Genomic DNA, 17,213 nt, shown 5'->3' with positions numbered 1-17,213 from the left:
AAACTTATTGGCGACTCTTTTACTCTATCTTCTTCCCTTTTGGACGCCACCGTACTTTAGTGTATGATCACAGTGGGTTCAAGCTAGGGGTTTAACACTTGAAATTATTCCCTACACCAGGTTTAAATGGTTTTTGGTTTAGAATGGGTCAAGTTACTATCAGGTTTAGAACTAATTGCTTCGGGTTGTTTTTAGTTTCGAGTTGTAACAATTTAGTTTAGTGTTGAGTTAGAAAAATTGGGTCAGGTTGGTTTTCGATTTCCAAAAAACAGGATTTTAACGGTTCAGTTCCTTTTCGGATCGGTTCGATACAATCGGGTCTAACAATTCGGGTCAGAAACTGACAGCTCTAGGAATTGACTATCAATATTTTCCCTATAATGACAAGATGTTAAAATCGACCACAAATTATTGTTACTACTCCCTCAGTCTCATAATATAGTTCCTATTTTTCTATTTTGGAGATCCAAAATGTTGTTCCTATTTCTATTTTTGGATAGTATGAAAAGACTATTATATCCTCACTTTTTTTAACTTTATTTATTTATTGCACTTCCTGAATTGCCCTTAGATTTTGCACATGTCGTATACTTTTTTTCTTTACTTTCTCTCTCTAGCTTTTGTCTATGATTATATTTTTCACTATTATTAATGTATTTCATCCACTTTTTCCTTATAATTCTTAAATACAGTGAAAAAATACAAATAAGAGCTATATTATGGGACGGAGGAAGTACTTTAAAATGTAAGGTGACATTTACATAATACTCCCTCCGTTTTTAAATACTTGCTTCATTTTCCTTTTCTGGCCGTTTTTAAATACTTGCTCCATTTCCTTATTCGGAAAACTTTTATTATATTTAATTAATTTCTCTCACCAAGTGGACCCAACAATATTAATTCCATTTTGTCTCTCCTTCAATTTTCTCCACTACTTTTGGTTTTTTACAATTTTTTATTCAAAATAATCCAACTTTTCAATTAACCCTGAATATTCCTAAATTTAGAACAAACTTTCCCATAGCAAGAATCAATTAATACAATTGAAAGAGAGTGAAACCTAATCATCAAGAAGTGAGCTCTAAATCCGAATTAACCCAAAAGATGAAGTGGTTGGAGCACAAAAAAAAACATGTAAACTAAAACAATTTAACAACTATGTACACATTAATATTTCATTAATTTTAATATATACTTCCTCCGTTCTTTTTAACTTGATCTGCTTTAGATTTTACACTATTCACCACATATCCTTTGATCGTTTTTTGTGAATAATATATAAGAAAAATTATATTTATGTGGGATCTTTTTGAATTCGTCTCAATAAGTACTATCATAATATTTAGCTTTTATAATTTTTACTTGTCGAAAATTAAAGTTATTGATCGTTAAAATTTTGCATTGCATGCATGATAAAAGAAACAAGTCAAAAGTACAGAGAAAGTAATTAACACAATATGCTACTCGCATTGAGAGGAAAAATACAAAGCCATTATACTTGACTACTACCTCTGTTTTTTAAGTTAACACATTTTGACTTTAACACTATTTACACACTTCTCTTTGACTGTGTTTTGTGATATATATATGTAATTAAAAATATAGTCAGGTGGGTCTTGTTAGATTCGTCACGATATAAATTTCCAAAATATCATTTTTTTTTAATTTTTTCTTTTCAATAAATAAAGATATTAACAGTTGAATATGTGCATTGACAAACGTAATTAAAAAATCGTCTCAACTAAAAAGTAACGGAGGAAGTACTTCCTCTGTTTTCTTTTAGATGCAACACACCATTTAGCGTGGTAATTAAAAAAGGTGGGGTTTACATGATATAATAAACTTTAAAATAGGATGAGTGGCTGTTAGGAGTGTAATTTAGTGGGTCATGTGCTTTAAATAACGAAAATAGTATAGTTTTTCCTAAAGTAACTTTCCTTTTATAGTGTGTTGCAAGTAAAAGAAAACGGAGGAAGTATTATTTAGCTTTTCAAAAGAGTTTTGGATAAATTAGTTTAACGATCATATGTATTTACGATTTTAGGGCCTGTGCAAATGCACTCATTATGGCAAAATCCCGCCATATAAATAATGGTCATTGACAATGACTTAGAGTATGTAACTTTAAAAAATAAATATATAAATTTATTGAATGTATATCCTTAAATTTCTTGTATGTTACATAAATAATTTTTTTTATATTTTAAAGTAATTTCAATTTTTTTTATACAAATCTAATCTAATCTAATATATATTATATATATAAAGGGAAGTTTTTCCCCGAGTTTTTAGAGAGCCACATAGGATTTTAATTTTCTTAGCGCGCCATGTAGGATTATGAATTTAGTTGTAGCCAATTAAATAAGAGATTATTAATTTATTTTACAATTAAATAGTTCAAATGTCACGTTAGCAAAATTGACGAATGAAATTTTAAAGTTTAAATTAATTAAATATAAAATATTATCTTTTAAGATTAGGAATTTTATCTAATATTTTAAAACTAATATAATAACAATTTTAATTACATAAATATGAAAAATATTTTTTGTAAAAAAAATACTAACAAAACGTGCATTTCTTAGTGAGTTAGTGCATCATGTAACATTATAAATTTTAGTAGTAACCAATTAAATATGAGATTATTAATTTCTTTTAGAATTAATTAATTTAGGTCCTGCAAGCAAAATTGGCAAATGATATTTTTAAGTTTAAATTAATTAAATATTAAACATTATCTTTTGATATAAGGAATTTTATCTAAATAAACTCCGTATAACAAATTTTAGCACATAAATACCCAAAAAAAAAAAAAATCAAACAAACCATAACTGTGCTAAGTAAGTGTCTTATTTGGTGATTACTTTAGTATATGGTATAGATAGATGATAGATACTTGATGAAAAAAAAAATACTACATAGTTATTTTATATTGGAAGTCATTTCGACACATAAGTTGTTTTTTTTTCTAACAATTATGCAATCAATAGGGCCAGAGTTAAATTTTAGCATGTGCAAGTCAATAAGAATAATAAACTTTAAAAAAATCGTATGAGTAATAATAATGAAATACCACAAGGTCAGTGGTTGGGTCAGTGTAAGGAAAAAAAAAAAGAGCATGATCAACTCTCGAGCTTTATACAAGATCATTAATTCAAATACAACGCCATAAACAAAGGAGGCACAAGCTATAATAACTAATCTATTTGAGGGTGTTTTAGAATAATAATGAACAAAAAACACTACCTCAACATATAAAGATTAGAAAGGGAAAAAAAAAAAGCTACGAATTATCATACGGTGTATAAGTTAACGGGGTCAAAATTTGGACACGAGTGAATACATTACAGATCTCTTCGGCACAAGGGGCAGGAAGCATGCCTCATCAACCACTTATCGATGCAAGGAAGGTGAAACAAGTGATGACAATCGGGTAAACTGCGAGCTGTTTCGCCAATTTGGAAATCCTGAGTACATTTAAAAGGAAATTTGTAAACGTTGTTTTACAATTGAAGCCAAGAATCTAATCTAATCAGAAAGATTACAAGCCCGTACCTGAAGACAAACGGAACAGGAAACTCTTTCTCCTGAAGCATCTTTATTGTTCTTGTTTGTAATATTGATCTTAGGTATCTTCTCAACTAAATCTCCTGGTAAACCCTTCACGCAGCCCGTGTCAAAGATATTTGTGACTTCTTCAAAGTTTGTTTCCGTAGCACCCATCTAATGCAAATAGCAAATGAATACAATTAGATCTCATCAAAATCAGTAAACCATCGTTGTAAAAGGATACACAGTATTATACAACTTGCTAACACAAAAAAACCGCATAATTACCTGACTCTGAACTGCACTCAGCATCGCAGGACCAATTCGTTCACGAACAAGCCTTCCACTCAAAAGACTCGCAATGACATCAATCTGCAAAGTCCATAGAAAATTATTCATACAAAGCATAAATACATAACATTAAACAAAGATGTTTGTAAGAAACATTGTAACACTTTGCTATAAGTGTAGACAAGGAAACAAGTCCAAAATTCAAACTCGGCCATTTTAATGAAACCCATGTTAGAATAGCAATTACCCAGCCCACCTACTAGTGGTTAAAAGCTTCACAAGAAAAGTTATCACACAATTGAAGTGACAAAAAATAAATTAACCAACACCAACCAAAAAAACTGATTGAATTTATCACTATTACTCTGCTCCAAACCACTAACCTAACTTTTTTAAAACCAAATATGCACAAGAATGCAATACCGTAACAGTCCATTGCACAATGTTCTTGTTTTGATCTCATAACACAAAATAATTATTGTTGTTTTGCTACTAGTTATTATAAGGCTAACTATGTCATCATAATAATGCATACAAATTCAAAAAAGTAGCAGAAACCAAATCAATTAAGCAGCAAATAAACCTCTCATACCAAGTAAAGAAGGCAGCCAATGCCGGATTCATCCGATCGCCAAAGAACAACGGACGATTCGAAAACCTCGATTGAGAAAACAGCACCAGAGATAGCCCCAATGGCAGCTCCTCTTACAAATCCACTCTCTGTCTCTTGGCCAATTAAAGCACCAGTCATGGCTCCCAAAAGTGTTCCAACTGCATCATAAACCATTACATAAATCACATAATTCCCTTTAATCTTCTTCTACAAGAAATTTAACTACTTAACTAAAATCTTCCTGCCAAATCCAATACAAAAATAAAAAGGAAAAAAATAATAAAACGCGTAATTTGACTACTTCATCTAATACCATAATTGAAAGTGATCAGACAAAAATACACAATAAATCAAGTCAAATCTAATGAAATCACACCATAAAATAATATTTCATTTTAAAAATAATTATGGAACAAAAATATCTAGATTTCCCAGAACCCCAAACAAAGGCATAAATACCAGATCAATTAAAATACAGTATCTAATACAGATAAAAATGAGATACCCAACAATCAAATTAACAACAAAAAGAAAATTAACGCAAAACCCACATCAAATTATGAACAAAACAACAATAAAATCAAACAAAAAATGGCAAAATTGAGAGAAAAATCAAACCTAAAGCAAAACAGAATGTGAAGAAGGCAGAGAAAAGACTTCCAAGAGTCACAGAGACAGCAAAACTTAGGGTTCCACGAATTTTTTCGCCCAAATTACATAAAATTGAAGAAGATGAAGCCATTTGTTGAGATGGGTAAGAGTAAAATTCCATTTTAAAGATTCCCGAGAAACAGTTATTTACTAAACACTAATCGATCGATAAGGGTTTATAATAATAATTAAATTTAGGGATTTATAAAGAAGAAATGAAGAGGAAAAATCAGAAATCTTAGTAGCTAAGGGAAACCTACGTCCACCAACTCGAATTTATAGCCTCTCTCAAAATTGAAATCTATTAGCCTGGGAATTTATGAGGGTATCGCTTTCATTGACACGAGAAAAGAAATAGAAAGAGAAACGTTCAAAGAAATAGGGATTTGGGATGAATTATTCTATTATAAATAAATAAAATATATAGGGTTTTTCTAAGCTATACCCCTAAGGTATACGAGTTTCTAAGGTGTACCCAAGCTTTTTCAAGTTTCTAAGTTGTGCCCCTCAACTCACTACCATTACTGAATGGTACCCTCCTTAAGACTTCCACGTCACCTAGAGTTAACTATAAATTTAATAGAAAGATGATAAAAAGGTAAGGAAATGATAGGAGAAAGAAATCTTAGTCATCGCAACCCTAATAATGAAAAATGGTGCCACGAAATCACACTCTCAAATAACTTTTAAACAACTAATAAAGGTACATTTTAGTATTGATAAGAAGCTGAAGGGCATAGCTTAGAAACTTGAAAAGGCATGGGTACACCTTAGAAACTCGAATACCTTAGGGGTATAACTTAGAAAAACCCAAATATATATTTGTATTATTGTATAAATGAATAATTATGAGTCTTATTTGGGTTAGCTGAAATATATAGAGATTGTTGGATTGGATGTTATAGCACCTATTTTGGAGCACCGATCTAGTATATATGTGTCTGGACTTGAGATATGGTAACTACTTAGATAGATGGCTACGTTACAAGCACCTCTACTAAATTGACCCTACTCTCTCGGGGATTATTTGGTTAAGGGGTTGTTTGGCAATCAGCGGTTGGTTGTTGGCTGTTGGCTTGTTTGACAAGTTGGAAGTATTAGCTGTATGGGTTGGCTTTTTAAGTTATTGTATGTAAGCTGACTGTGTTTCAAAAGTTGTTGGTAAAATTATTAATGATTGTTAGTTGTTTATTAGTGATAAAGTGGGCCAACAAGCTAAAAGCCAATAATAAAAAAAAAACTACTCTTATTAACTTTTGGCTTTTGGCGGAAAAGCTAGCTTAAAAGCCAACAAAAAAGTCAACTACCAAACATATTTTTTGGCTGTTTGACCAAACTTAAAAGCCAAAAGCCAAAAGCTAGTTAAAAAGCCAATTGCCAAACAACCCCTAAATCTTTTGAAATTAGTTGAAATTAATCTCTAAGTATTTAAATAAATGAAACATTTTTTTTCTGATTATACGGAGTATTAAATAAATAAAACGTTTTTTTTTTATGTATCTTTTATTGTTCTCCACAAAACCCCTTGCTCTCATCTCTCTCCTCAACTTATACCCCACTACTTATTATTTTAATAAATTCAACTAATCTTTCCTAAAATTCCATAAAAGTCAAAACTTTTCATTAATTTAAACATAGAGAGAGTATAATCTATTTCATTCATTTTCTTATCTAGTTAGAATTTTTAGGTAGAAATCTCATATTAAGAGGACTTTAACTTTACATCTACCTCATTTGAATCTCATTACTTCACTATCTATTCCATTAATGAATGTTTAGATAATTCCATCAAATAAACGAAATAACATCATACTAGTTAGAGATTTAGAATCCATACCACTCTAATAAGATTTCATATATTAGCAAACCAAACGATCCCTAATGAGGTATTGAGTTAGTAGTTCAAACTGAGAGCATGTATATATTAGGTATTTAGGTTACATGCTTGAATCTCCCACCTTCATTGGTAGCTTTTATTTCTCGTGATTCATTCGGATAAAATAAAAGTTTGTTGTTAAACTTAGACTATCATTTGTAATTAGGCTTTGTTTAGTTCGATTTATTTTGTATGAAATTATTTATTTGACTCGTCCTCCTGACTCTCAAGTTCCAGACCAAGTCTGGAAGGTATATGTGGACGGAAGCTCTACTTCAAATGGTTGTGGAGCAGGCGTCATATGTCAGTCGCCAGAGGGCGACAGGTACGAGTATGCTTTACGCTTCAGTTTTCAGGCCTCAAACAATGAAGCAGAATATGAAGCTTTACTAGCCGGAATCCGCATGTGCAAGGCGGCAGGGGCAAGAAAAATAGACGCCTGTTCCGATTCACAATTGATAGTGAGTCAGTACAATGGCGAATACGAAGCAACCCATCCGGCCATGATCAAGTATTTACAGGCGGTCCGACTAGCAGTCGGCTCCCTTGAGGATTTCCATCTGATCCAAGTGCCGAGATCAGAAAAAAACCAGGCGGATGCACTTTCAAAATTAGCATCATCCGCCTCCTGTGATACTCCTCGAACTGTTTTTTGGGAAGTAATGGTTAGGAGAAGCATTGAGGAAGAACCTATTGCAATCCTAGACAGAAGCTCAACCTGGATGGATCCAATCAGGGCATATCTGACAAATGGTACCCTGCCGGATGATCATCAACAAGCGGCAGCACTGAAAAAACGAGCAACCAGTTTTGAAATAATAAAGGGAGAACTTCACAAAAGGGGGTACCTTCAACCCTTCTTAAAGTGTGTTACTCCAGAAAAGGGACGAGAGATTCTCTAGACGATCTTCACTCTGGTTACTGTGCTTCCCATATAGGCGGTAGGACGCTTGCTCAACGGGCAAGGCGGCAGGGCTACTTTTGGCCTACCTTAGAAGCAGATGCGATGGTGATGGTGAAAAAGTGTGACAAGTGCCAAAGGTTTGGCAAACTAATTCACCGTCCGGCTACTGACCTCACTACTATTCATAGCCCACTACCGTTTGCTAAGTGGGGCATGGACATTCTGGGTCCATATACGCCTGCTACAGGCGGAAGGAGGTACATACTTGTTGCCGTCGACTACTTCACTAAATGGGTAGAGGCGGAGGCTGTAAAGGGAATCAAGACGAAGGATGTAATTTCATTCATTTGGAAAAATGTCATCACTCGGTTCGGGGTTCCCATGTCTATGGTTTTTGATAATGGTCCCCAATTTGAGACGCATGTTCTCAAAAGTTGGTTGGGTGACCAAGGAATTGCACACTACTTTGCATCTGTCGGCCGTCCACAAGCAAACGGCCAGGTAGAAGCCTTTAATAAAATCATCTCAGACGGTCTTAAGAAAAAGATTGAACGAGCAGGCGGCCTATGGGCGGATGAATTACCACATGTTTTCTGGGCCATTAGGACGACTGAAAAAGGGGCGACTGGAGAAACTACATTCCTCCTAACTTATGGTGCGGAAGCTGTTCTTCCAATAGAACACTACGAGCCGACTCTTCGAGTAATGCTATATGACGAAGAGGCAAACTGGGAAGCCATGCGCCTGGCATTAGACTCACTTCCTGAAAGGAGGGGCAATGCTGTCTTGCGCCATGAAATTTACCGCCTGAGAATGACTAGATCATACAACAAAAAAGTACACAGGCGTCGACTCAAAGTGGGGGACTTTGTACTTAGAAAAATGGAAGCAGTTGGTAGGGCTAATGAGTCTGGCAAACTAACTCCCAACTGGGAAGGACCCTACCGAATCTGTGAAGAGGTCAGGGACGGTACCTACCGGCTGGAAACACCAAACGGACAACCGTTGCCTCGAACTTGGAATGTAGATAATCTTAAGAAATATTTCTTTTGAATGATATAAATAATCAAGGGCTACTTAATAAAAGTTTGCACTTAATATTCAATTTTGTACTAAGAGGGGCACGCCTACTAACAAATAGTCGGCTACTCTCCATGTTTAAATTCTTACTTAAGAGGGGCACGCCGTCTGTACCTTTACAGTCGGCTACTCTCCATTGAGTATTTTACTCTATCTTCAGAGGGGCATGCCGCCTGTACCTTTACAATTGGCTACTCTCCATTGAGTTTTACTCTATTTTCAGAGGGGCATGCCGCCTGTACCTTTACAGTCGGCTACTCTCCATTGAATATTTTACTCACAATAGGGGCATGCCGTCTGGACATAAAGTCGGCTACTCTCCATAGAAGAGGGCCGACTGGTTCCAAACACACAGCCACCCCCCTTATACTTAGCTAAAAAAGATTAGGGCCTGGCCGACCCTGTGCCTAACAGGCGGCTACCCTCCTTTTACTTAGCACCTACGTTCACCAAGAACTAACCAAAGCCACAGGCCGAATGATCAGACCAGGCGCCAAGCCAACTGATCAAATCTTCAAAACTAATACGACATGTCCCAACATCATAGCAGGCGTCCGGCGGCATCCCTCCGGATGAAATTTGTCGCAGAGAGCAGCTCCCTTTTGGGTGGAACATTGCTCTATAAACTAATTACACGGCACCTATACGACTGTCCCCAAGGGCAACCACGTAGCCGTTTTTGAGACAAGGATAACTCTATCACTAACCAAACCAGTGGTAGCAGTTGACATCTGAGTCAGATGACCGCCTGTATTACTTGGGACAAATGCAGGGGGTACCTCTTGAGTTAATAGCCAACAAACATTGGCGAAACAAGGGGTCTAGCCGGCCTCCGCCGCCTGGTACCTCTACTTCTCAAGCAAGAGTGACGGCGACTGAGTAACACCAACGTTAACTCATAGTCACTCCCTCAAACTTAGTATGGAACCTAAAAGGTTTGAGTAGACCGCCTGTTTTTTGGCAAACAGGGGCACTCAAACCCCTATTCCTACTAGGTAACCACTCGGGTTAATAGCCAACAAACATTGGCGAATCAAAAGGTTCAGCCGGCCTCCGCCGCCTGGTGCCTTTACTACTCAAGCTACAGTGTGACGGAGACTAAGTAACTCCTATGTTTACTTTAGTCACTCCCTCAAACTTAGTATGGAGCCTAAAAGGTATGAGTCGTCCGCCTGTTTTTAGCAAACAGGGGCTCTCAACCACTACTTCTGCTAGGTTAACAACCTGAGTTAAAAGCCAACAAACATTGGCGAATAAAGGGGAACAACCGGTACCAACCGCTTGATACCTCTACTACTCAGTTACTTGGCAACTAGGTAACAATCATGTTTACTTGGTCAAACCACTTTCCTACTTGGTAAATTTTACAAATGACAGGACCGCCTGCCTAAAGATATCTAGTCTTTAAAATGGTTCGAATACCGATTGGATAAATGGCCGACTGATCGTCTATCCTGGAAACAGACAACCAGTCGTCCAGGGGCATAGGCGGCGTGACTAACTATTCGTACCTGTCTGCAACTATTGGCCATGTAAACAGTCGGTATAATGTACAATTGGATATCAGAATATTCAATACTTAAACAAATTTGAAGCAAAACAAAAAATTCATTAAAAAGAAGCCGGTCATCAAAGACCGGCAAAATATTCAAAGCCCCGGCCCCCTGGCCGGGTAAATACAAAACAAACGGCACGCAGGCCGTGGAAAGAAGACATAAAGCTTAAGAAGGGGGCAGATCTTCAATATTAGTAGCTGCCGCCTGGTCAGCACTCTTCTTGCTGGACTCGGCTTCAGTTGCATCATTCTTTGATGCATTACCCCCAAGCGGCACAAGCGCCACTACCGGCTCCTCCTCCTCCAACGCTTCCTCCAACGCCTCTTCCTCAACAGCCGCCAGGATCTCTTGATTATATGTGTTAGAACACTGGCGGTACGTTTTTTCCCATGAGGAAAAGTCGGCATTGGGGAAGAGGCGGCCCCAAGTCATGCGCTGGATTTGAGCAGAGTCTTCCATCATCTCCCGGACCAGCTCTTTCTTTTCTTGCTCGGCCTTTTCCGAGAGCTCCTGAGTAAGACTCTTCTTCTGGGTCACCAGGCGTTCCTTTACGTTGGCCAAGGATTTCTCCAAGGCTTCGTATGAGGACATCTTTTGGCGAAGAGGTCTCAGCTCGGCCTTGAGGTTGTTGATGGTCGCCTCCAGCTTGCCATTCCTCTTCTGGGCCGCCTCTAACTGAGCCCGGATAGCGGCGGTAGCCTGCGCCTGATAATAAAGAATATCAATGGTCAGAACTTCATTTTGGGCAATTTGAAACATTGCCTTATCACAGTCAGAGGCGGCCATAGTTTTTGCAGCCTTTACCTCTTTGTTCTTCCGGTCAAGCGGCTTGCGAAGGCCGTTCACTCGGAGCAAAGCCTAAGTAAAAAGGAACAGGCGTCAGTTTCCAAACAAAAAGAAAACAGGCGACTTGGAAATCAAATACTCAAAAATAAGCTAAGTATACCTCAGCAAGGACCCCTGCAATCCCGTCTAGGTCAAGGGTGCCGACACCCCTGACCGCCTCCCTTTCAGCTGGAGGAACGGCCTTGATCATAGACTTGGCCACCTCGACCAAGTCAGGCTCCTGAGGGCCGGCTGCATCAAGCATAAACAAACGGATTAGACCTTGTAAAAAAGGGAGCAAGTCTAAAAATTTACAAGGACAACTTCATACTCTTAGGCGGCCCAGCTGGAGTTTTAGAAGAAGTGGTCGGCTGTTTCTCAGCCGCCGCATGTTTCCTGGCAGAACCAGGAGAGCTCGCAACAGTCGTCCTCCGGGCCTTGGGGTCCGGCTGTTGGGAAGAAGAAGCTCTTGGAGCGCCCGTCTAAAAAAGAAGAAAAAAAAGTCAGTATATGCATAAACACAACTCCAAAAAGAGGGTGAAAGGTTCGAAGCCCACCAAGGGTGCCCCCTTCTTGGGGGAGTCGGTTGAAGCTTGTTGCATGATGGAGGCCCGCAACATGGCCGCCGCAGTCTTGGAGGCGGTAATTTTGCTCATAGCGTCCGCTGCAAAAACAAACAGCAAAGTTAATAAAAGTTATAACAAAAATGCACGGAACAGCAGAGTATTCGACAGGCCGACTACCTCTTGAGGACCGACTGCTGAGGCCACAGGCGGCCAAAAAGTACTCGTCGTAGAGCCATTTGAAGCTCGGGACGCAGTGCAGGGGTACTTGCTCTCGTACCCCTGAAGTAGAGTCGACCCTCGACTCTACTTTAAAGAGTCCTTTATCCAGGATCTCTTTCTTAGCTTTGGGGGGAACAGGCGGCATGCTGCGGCCGCCTGCAAGAAGGGGCGGATTCCTGTTCCACCTGTTGAGGCGCTTGTTCAGCTCTGTGTCTGAACTATCAATGATGAAGAAGGTGCACCGCCAATCCTTCCATTTGTTTGCTTTACCTCTCGTCATGAGGTAGCCCCTGTGGCTCGTCAATTGATACCAGTCGGTACCGCCTGCCTTAGGGGTCCGGCTGAGGTAGTTCATGTGGGCGAAAGCCTCGAAGCTCGGCTCCACCCCGTGCAGTTCGCACCCGGCCACATAGCCGAGTACGTTGACCCAGGAGTTCGGGGCTAACTGCCATAACCCCAACTCATACCCATCCAAGATCCGCTGAACAGCCGGATGTAATGGGAAGCGCAGCCCAGCCTTGATGGCCGCCTCGTAGCAGCCAAAGCAGGCGCTATCATAACTGGTACTAGCCGGCCAGACGACTGTGTCTTCTGGATCCGGCACAAACACTAAAAAGCCGGGGCCCATTGTGTGGTTTGCGATAAAGCTCTCCACTTTCTCTTGCATGGCCGTGATCCGGCCCCGAGGTACCGTGCAGTAGTAGGGGGTATTTTGCTCTCGGTAAGAGGCGGATGGCTCCGCCCAATTATCCCCCTTCTCAACTGCGTGAGAAAGCCTCGCCTCTTGCAGGCGACTGTTTTTCTCTTCTGTGTCCAGAGAAGCATGGCCAGAAGAGCTAGACTCGGAATCGTCCTCTGACGAGTCCGAAGAGGACGACTCCTCCCCTCTCCTGGAGGGGCCCGCCTCCTCTCCTTTAAAAGGAGCAGGACAGAATGAAGAATTGTCAACTGTGAAATGGGAAGGGGTCACTTTGATTCCTCTCTCAGAACAGCCGGCTTTCAAGCCGCTTTGTTTCACTTCCACATCTGGCGCCTGGTCAGATGTTTCACTAATCGGCACCCTGTGGGAGGAGCCGTCTGAATTTGAGATCCTGGCAGTCTTTTTTGTTCTGGCCATCATGCTCTGCATAGACACAGATACAGTCGGACTTTGTATAAAGGGCAAAGATGGGTCCGGGATTCAGCCGTCCCCGGTGACCGGCTGATCACTAACCTAGGTCGTGTCGTGTGCTTCCGTGGTGCCATTTCAAAAAAGAATAAAATAAAGAGAAAATTAAGAGTAAGAGAACCGACGGTTACCTGAACGAGTGACGGTTGATGAAGTTCTGAAAATCCTTTGCAGTCGGCTTGTCAGAGCAGGCGGTAGGCAGAAAGAGTCCAAAATGTCAGAGCAAGTTCAGGGGTCCGAATGTTCTCTCACAAAGTTCTCAAGTGTGAATGACTGAAGTCAACACTCCCTTATATATAGGCGAAGTGGGAAGGCGAAGGGTCACTTCCAGAATTCAAAATTTGGGCGGGAGAATCTCTCGGCCTTTCGCCGAGTGACACCTGTAGCAGGCCGTCGCCTGTTACAGTGTGGCATCTGTCACAGGTAACACGTGACCAGTCACGTGCCACCTGTGAGGGACAAATGATTAGGGGATTTTGCTCCCACCAATCGGAATGCGCCACGTGGGCCAATCAGGTCCTGTCAAGTGTCCCCCAGTTGGAACTGTCAGGGCTTGCCACGTGGCATGCGCTTATTCGTCCACCTTGGACCTATTATGTCATGACACGTGGCATACTCCATGCCTAATGGAGAAACCGGCCACCCAGGCCCAACTTCCGAGGGAAGCCCAATCAGCCCTAGGTTAACCTAAACCTAGGATTGGCACGTTTCCCAAGGTTATAAATACCTTCCTTAATCCTCATTAAGGGGGGATTACAGAGATAACAGGCTGATCACGCTAACAAAGCAGATTACCTACATTAAACACTCTCACCTAGAGAGACCCAATCACTTTAATTTCCGCATTAATTACTCCTTAATCAAGTACTAACTTGACCGTTGGAGGCGGAGCTCCCACCACCAGGAGTCTCCGTTATTTTGCAGGTACAGGCGTCCGGTTCCAGTCTCGGAATTGTAACTCTCCCGCAGGACATCAGAAAACCCCGAAACACTTTGCATTGTTTTATATGAATTGAAGCTAAATGATCTATCATCCATGGTTGTAGGTTGATTTACACCAGCTAAATGTTTTCTTGATTGTTAAATATTGGAAAATCCCACCTCAAAAGATGTTTATAAAAGTGAATGACTTTTTTTTTTCCCCGAAAAAAGTGAATGACTTTAGTTGTTGAAACGAGACAGCTTATATCCTCCTGGACCAAATTAAAGGTTGAATTCATGAATTGCATTGGCTAAGGGTCATTTTATTGTTGAAATCTTGGGGATTCAAAAGAGTTAACATGATACAAGTTACTCCGTATGTTTTTTACTTTAGTTGATAACATTAATTATCTGAATAATCTATTAAAAGGCATTTCAAAAAAAACGTCTATTTGTCACCTAGATTTCTTTTTATTACAACACGTCACTTACTCAACCTCTTATTATGTCATCCTTCAAAAAAAAAAACCTCTTATCATGTCACATCAGCACTCAACCTTAATCAATATGCCACTGTCACCTACTCAATCTCATATAAGAAGAATGGTTATTATTTAACCATCTAAGGCAATTATCATCAAAGTTTTTTTTTTTTTTTTTTGATGGGATCAACCAAGTTATAAACATGAAAATGATGTGTAAAATTGCAAATTACAAGGTTTGATTAATAAAGAAAAAAAAACACCGTAAATATCAATACATTTTATCTCAAGGAATAATTAGAGTAGCAACCGGTGCAACATTTGAGTTACAAATTAGTTGTCTAATTATATTAAGGTTGATTACTAAGGCGTGTAATATCATTCATATTAAACCTATTTTAAACTTAATACAAAGGGGAAAATTACAAATAGAAGTAACCCTTATGAGTATATGAATGAAGAGCCAAAAGTAGACATGGTTAAGTTAAATTATTTTTAATTACACCAATTAATCCATAACTAGTTAGTAGCTCGGGCGTTGCCCCGAGCTACTACTGTTGTAGACGTGTAATAAATAAATTTTTCAAAGAGTTTTTTAAAAATATAATTGTCATTGTCAGATCAAAATTGAGTTATTTTTTTAGTATTTTTTTTAATTGAACCTTGTGGTTTGCACTTAAATAATTCTTTTTACATATTTATAACATACTTGATAATTGGCTTAGATGGTGAAATTCTTATCTTTCATATAAGAGGTTAAGGTTTCCATCCTCCCTATCGATGACATGGTGCAACAAAAAATGGAATTACGTGGCACATCAACGTTTTTAGTAGCGCCTTTTAATATATAGTGTAGATTTTATTATACGAAGTTATTTCTAAATTAATATATAATTTAAAAAATATTTATGAATTATGTATTAGTAACCTAAATTTCAAAGGGTTAATGCACCCTTTATTCGTTTACTAATAAGCAATTATTAAAGGCATTAAAAATTGACTCGACGAAACTAACCTGGCAATATGTAAATGACCTAATTCAGATCCGACTTGTATGGGGACAATGATTAATAAGATTCTAACCCAAATTTGATCCGATCCTACTATATGACTTAATTCAATTTAGTGATATATTCGAATTGACACCTCTAAGCATGATAGGTATGACACTAGAATTGAAGTGAATCATCACATGGAAAATTAGAAAGTATGTCAAATTAGAGAAGATGAATAGAGTGAATGATTTTTTGTATCTTGTATAACGTTATAAATTAGAGAAGATGAATAGAGTGAATGATTTTTTGTATCTTGTATTACGTTATGCATAATGTATTTATACAACCTAAGAGTAGAGATTAGGGCTTAAACATAGGCCTATACACAATATTAGGCTTAACAAAGTAAATTAAAACTGCTTTTAATTTATTTGCTTTTTTAAAAAATCATTTGCTTTCTAAAAAAATCATTTGTGATAGTTGTCGCTCCATCCCCATGCGTATAGAGAAAATACAAGTTTATCAGTACGATAAACAAAATTTGTTTATCAAATGGTAAAATTGTAAATAAATGAATCACTTTTATTAAATACAACTTCCTCATGCATATGTATGGGTAATATTATGTTCATGACTTTGGATAATTTAGAATATGGATTAATTATGATAAATTAATACGAAAATATATATATATATATATATATTCATGAGCGCATCTTCATTATACTCGATGGCTAAGCTAAGTGATGGGACTTACAGATGTATAGTTTGCTACAACTTACAAGTATATTTTAATAATTAATTTTTCTTTGTTCCAATATACAAGTATATATCTAATTAAAGTCAAAAAGTGCGAATAATCTGAGGTCCTTACACATATGCACCCTCAAAATATCAATGGCTAAGTGATGGGTACGTATTAAATTTATAGTGGCTTCTAGTATATACTTCAAATAATATCTTTCTAATTATACCAATAATATTGTTCAAAATATCTAAGTCAAATACTCGTATACGTAGTACAGATAATTTGTGATCCTTACACAAATAAGTATTTTTAAATGTTTCTACAAATACTTCTTAAAGGCCTAGCCTATAGGGCTCTAATATGATATATTTTCTAGAGTGTACGTTAATATATTATAAAACAGTTGGTTTGAATGTAAATTTAACTATTTTTATGGTAATTTTAACACCTTAAAAGATAATTATAAATATTTTAATGATAATCTTAACTCGTCTTATAATAAATTAAAGTACACCTGTCTTTTTGGAGAATTTTTGTATTTTCTAATCTTGAGATTAATATTATTAGGAGAATAATATTCTTATATTTAGGATTATTTATGTTAGAGTTAGGTCCTGTTTGATTCACCTTAATTTTGCTGAACTGAAATTATTTTTACTGAACTGAACTTATTTTTACTGAACTGAAATTATTTTTACTGAACTGAAATTATTTTTACTAATTTTCTATTATAATTCTTCTTTAATAAAACTGAATTTTACTGAATTGA

At 37.6% G+C, this 17,213-nt stretch overlaps 1 protein-coding gene across 1 annotated transcript; it reads right to left on the bottom strand.

Moving 5' to 3' along the window:
* Positions 1-3,056: 3,056 nt before the first annotated feature.
* LOC110713680 (NEP1-interacting protein-like 1) lies at positions 3,057-5,462 on the bottom strand. Its single transcript, XM_021892138.1, has 5 exons — positions 5,072-5,462; positions 4,433-4,611; positions 3,838-3,921; positions 3,556-3,723; positions 3,057-3,467 (listed from the first exon to the last, which is right to left on the bottom strand). Exons 1-5 carry the CDS (start codon positions 5,223-5,225, stop codon positions 3,345-3,347), a joined length of 708 nt encoding a protein of 235 aa, XP_021747830.1. The 5' UTR covers positions 5,226-5,462; the 3' UTR covers positions 3,057-3,344.
* Between the last annotated feature and the right edge of the window lie 11,751 nt (positions 5,463-17,213).

This window comes from Chenopodium quinoa, unplaced genomic scaffold (assembly GCF_001683475.1).
Source record: "Chenopodium quinoa cultivar QQ74 unplaced genomic scaffold, ASM168347v1, whole genome shotgun sequence".
In the NCBI taxonomy this organism is placed as follows: domain Eukaryota; kingdom Viridiplantae; phylum Streptophyta; class Magnoliopsida; order Caryophyllales; family Amaranthaceae; genus Chenopodium; species Chenopodium quinoa.
Note: the sequence above shows the minus strand (reverse complement) of the source record. Positions and strands in the feature narration are given on the sequence as shown.